At 41.2% G+C, this 3,849-nt stretch overlaps 1 protein-coding gene across 1 annotated transcript in view; it reads right to left on the minus strand.

The window, feature by feature from the left end:
- The window catches only part of ERICH6B (glutamate rich 6B), a 43,054-nt gene extending 39,506 nt beyond the window's left edge, over nt 1-3,548 (minus strand). The window contains exon 1 of the mRNA XM_029209952.1: nt 3,236-3,548. Within this exon, the coding sequence (XP_029065785.1) occupies nt 3,236-3,548 (313 nt within the window). The remainder of the gene's footprint in view (nt 1-3,235) is intronic.
- Nucleotides 3,549-3,849: the final 301 nt, after the last annotated feature.

Raw genomic sequence — 3,849 nt, forward strand, 5'->3', positions numbered from 1 at the left:
CCCAGTTCCAATCCACCCTTGTGCTGGGTCTTCTGACTCTGACATCACAGGGTTTACACCCGTGTTTCACAGAGATGATCTGGAACCTCCTAGTTCCAATCGGGGGAGATCAGTCACATGTGGTATTGATTATTCAGTGACAGTCGATGCTGCATTTACATTCAAGTTGCTCGTCTAATTTTATTGGGTTTTCTCACAAATCATGGAGAAGATCATCCCTTCTTTTAAAGAAGAGAGGGGGTGAGGGTTGTTAGTCTGACGTACCCTGATTGGTCCAGGGCAATGGGAGACTCTGACCTTGCTGCAGAGTAGCTGGGTGGGGGCCCTAGATTCCTCCCACACCCTAGTTCATTGCATCTTCTCTTGTGTTTTTGTTCTGTCCATTTCACAAAAGAGGAAAATGTGGCCAGGGGATGTAATTTACCCTTCACAAGTCAATGGTAAGGAAATAATAAAATATAATATAATAATAATAATAACAACAATAATAGCTAACACCTACATAGTCTTAAAATGCTATGCCTGGCATAGCTCAAAATGCTTTATATAATTAAACCCCTTTCATCCTCACAAACATCCTATAAGGTAGGCCTACTGTTATTCCTAATTTACAGCTAAGAAAACTAAGACACAGAGAGGTTAAGTGACTTGCCCAAGCTCATGCAACTAATAAGTGGGAGAGAGCTGGTGTTCAAACCTATGCAGTCAAGGTCTTGAGAGAGGAAGAAAAAAAAAGTGTTCTTTGTGACAGGTTCATGTCTGCCACCAAATAGACAAGTAAATAGCGTGCATGCTCCTTTCTCCTCTCCTGCTCCTGTGACAGACATCACTGGCGGATCGTGGCACACTTTCCTGCTGAGCCCAAACGAGGTGTCAAAATCTTTCTCATTGCAGTGCTTCACCACTAACCTCTAATAATTAATCCGTCAGCATGCGACATGGAAGCCCATTTGTCATTTGTTGGGCTCATTTTATAGGCGCCGATTAATTCATAATGCTGTTTTAAAAAATAAGTATGGGTGATTGGGATTGACATATACACACTACTATATATAAAATAGATAATTAATAAGGACCTACTGTATAGCACAGGGAACTCTTACTCAATACTCTGTAATGGCCTATATGGGGAAAGAATCTAAAAAAGAGTGGACATATGTGTATGTATGACTGATTCACTTTGTGGTACACCTGAAACTAACACAACGTTGTAAATCAACTTTACTCCAATAAAAATTAAAAAAAAAAACAACAAAAAACAAAAACAAAAAAGGTGTGTGTGTATGTGTGCATGTGTGTGTCTATATATATGCCTGGCTTTGTGAAATGAATGAAACTGAATTTGATTCAGTTTGCATTTACTGAGGATCTGAGTCAGGAAAGCACTCTTGTTAGGCTCTGAGGTTCAAAACAAGAGATAAATAAAGTTACATCATAAAGGTATTGGGGAGAAATTATACATAAAGAAATTGTGATGTAAATTCTTTTGAAGATTTAAGATCCTCTTGTAAACCCCTTCTTAACTTAATCTGTTGTGTACAGTCTGGCTTGGCACCCTGGGTTTTCGTAGACCAAGACACGCTTCCATGTGCCTTCAAAGGCGTTTTAGTATTCCCCTACAGGTTTTTCAGTGCCTCTCCAATTTTTGCTAGCAGGGCATTTATTTTCAAAGCTTTTGCTTTTATACACAGTTCCATTCACTTGACAGCACTGTATTTGTCCTATTCTAGTGGGTAATATATTTACAAAGGTCCGACACATAGCAGGGACATGTTAAGAATGCTTGATTCATACTGTGCAGAAGAAATGGCTTGAATGCTAGTTTTCAGTGTTAGAATCACACTTGGTCCTTGAACAGCAGGGTTATTAGGATTCTGAGAGGGAGCTCAGTGGTAGAGGCGCACAGAAAAGAGAATTTCCCAGCAACAGAGGAATGAGCTCTCCAACGTACTAACATCTGTGAGGGCAGTAGGAATGTAGGATGATACATCTGATTTGATGCAGAGGACGTAAAGGCAAAACACCTGTGTGGCTGCCGAATCCACCCAGCTTTCAGGATGTAGGCAGTGTGCAATCAGACTGGGATTTAAAAATTCAAGCTCCCTGAGATGCTTGCGGTTGGTAACAGGACGGGATCCAGAAAAAATAGTTTAGTTCTGTTTCTAGGTCAACATTAAGATGATGCAGATGACCTGGATTTTTAACTTTCCGTTCCCGGTTGGATATGTCCATTCAGTCATAACATCGAGGGAAGACACTGTGTGGGCCTGTGAATAAATACATATCAGCCACTTGGAGCAACAGCACAAGGAGACCACTGCCAAATAATAAAACCCAGCTTAAGGAAAAGCTGCCAATTGCAGAAACAGTATTGGAAAAATGTCAGCTCTAGGATGAGAGAAATCACTGCAAAGTTAAATACCCTCCAGCAGGGTAAGATGATGCCTTCCAGGGGCTGAACGGGCACCCTGGGAAGCATACTAGTCTCTGCTGACTTAGTAACAGATTGTGGAAATGTATTCTAGGAAATAATTAGAGCCCATTAATAAAATTAGCTCTAAGGGTGTTTATCAAAGTGCTGTTTTAAAGAGTAACCAAAAAATCAGAAGCAATAAGTGATCAGTAATAGGAAATCAATTAAAATGTTACGGTTTGAAAATATACAATGTGATGCAGCCATTAAAGTGACTTGTAGAAAATTGAAAGCATGAAATGATATTCCTGTAAGTATGTAATATTTATATGTAATTATAATACAGAAATATAGAAATAAATATACCTTAAAGGGCAGGTTGCAAGCACTATATAGTGTCTGGGGAGGACATAACCAAAGTGTAAAAGCGATTATCATCTCTGAATGGGAGTGATTTTTGCTTTCTTCTTTTTATGAATATACAGTTTCTCAAACATCTACCATGCACATGTATTACTTGTGCAACAAGGAAAAAGAAAAGATACAAGTTAGGGGGTGTTTTCTGTTTGTCTTATTTTGTTTTTTACGAACAGGCGCTTCCCGTTCATCAGGTCTCCTTGTCTGCTCCGTAGGCTCAGTGCTTGGGGGCGCAGCTCTTGAAGTTATGAGTAGAACTTGGTCAGAAATGATTCACGAGCATGCCAGCGCGGTGCGTAGGGTCGATCATTTGCGCTTTGGCCGTATCTCAAGCCTGTTCTTTTTTCCCGGACATCGTAATGAACTAGAACTACCATCTATGGGATGTTCGCCCCAGATACTCACCCTCTTCCAGAAACTTTTCATACAGAAACATTTTTCCTTCCAGCAGCTCTTTCTTCTGTAGATACTTTTCCTCCTTCAGATACTCCTTTTCATCCAGATACTCCTTTCCTTTCAGATAATTTTCCTCCTCCTCCAGGTACTGGTATTCCTCCGGGCTCTCTAACTCTTGAAGAAATAAAAATTCTTCCACTGAACTCTCCTCATCTCCCTCAGTACCTTCTTTCTGTGAAGACAAGGTCTGCGTGGAGTGGTGGAAAGTTGTGGAAGGGTGAGGAGGTGATGCTCCCGATGGCTGGAGATTTCTAGCAGACATGCTGGGAGGCATTTAGCAGAGGAAAGCCTTCTGCAGCAGGCGGAGTCACTACTTCATCACCCTGGTAACCGAGAAAGGAATAAGACCCCATTAGTCAGGAATTACCTACTGCATGTCGTTCACTCATTGCATTCCGTGGTCTTGGGATGGCCCTTTGAGTATGCATATCAGTACATGGTGGCCTGTGAAAAGGCACAAAAAGAGAAGGCAGAGGTTTTACACCTCCAGGAGCTGGTTGGAGAGACCACATCTGAAGGCAGCGCCTTTGAAATGACTGCACAACATGAAGTCAGTGAGGAGA

This window comes from Monodon monoceros, unplaced genomic scaffold, assembly GCF_005190385.1.
Source record: "Monodon monoceros isolate NGI ecotype Baffin Bay Population unplaced genomic scaffold, NGI_Narwhal_1 Super_Scaffold_8, whole genome shotgun sequence".
NCBI classification, from domain to species: domain Eukaryota; kingdom Metazoa; phylum Chordata; class Mammalia; order Artiodactyla; family Monodontidae; genus Monodon; species Monodon monoceros.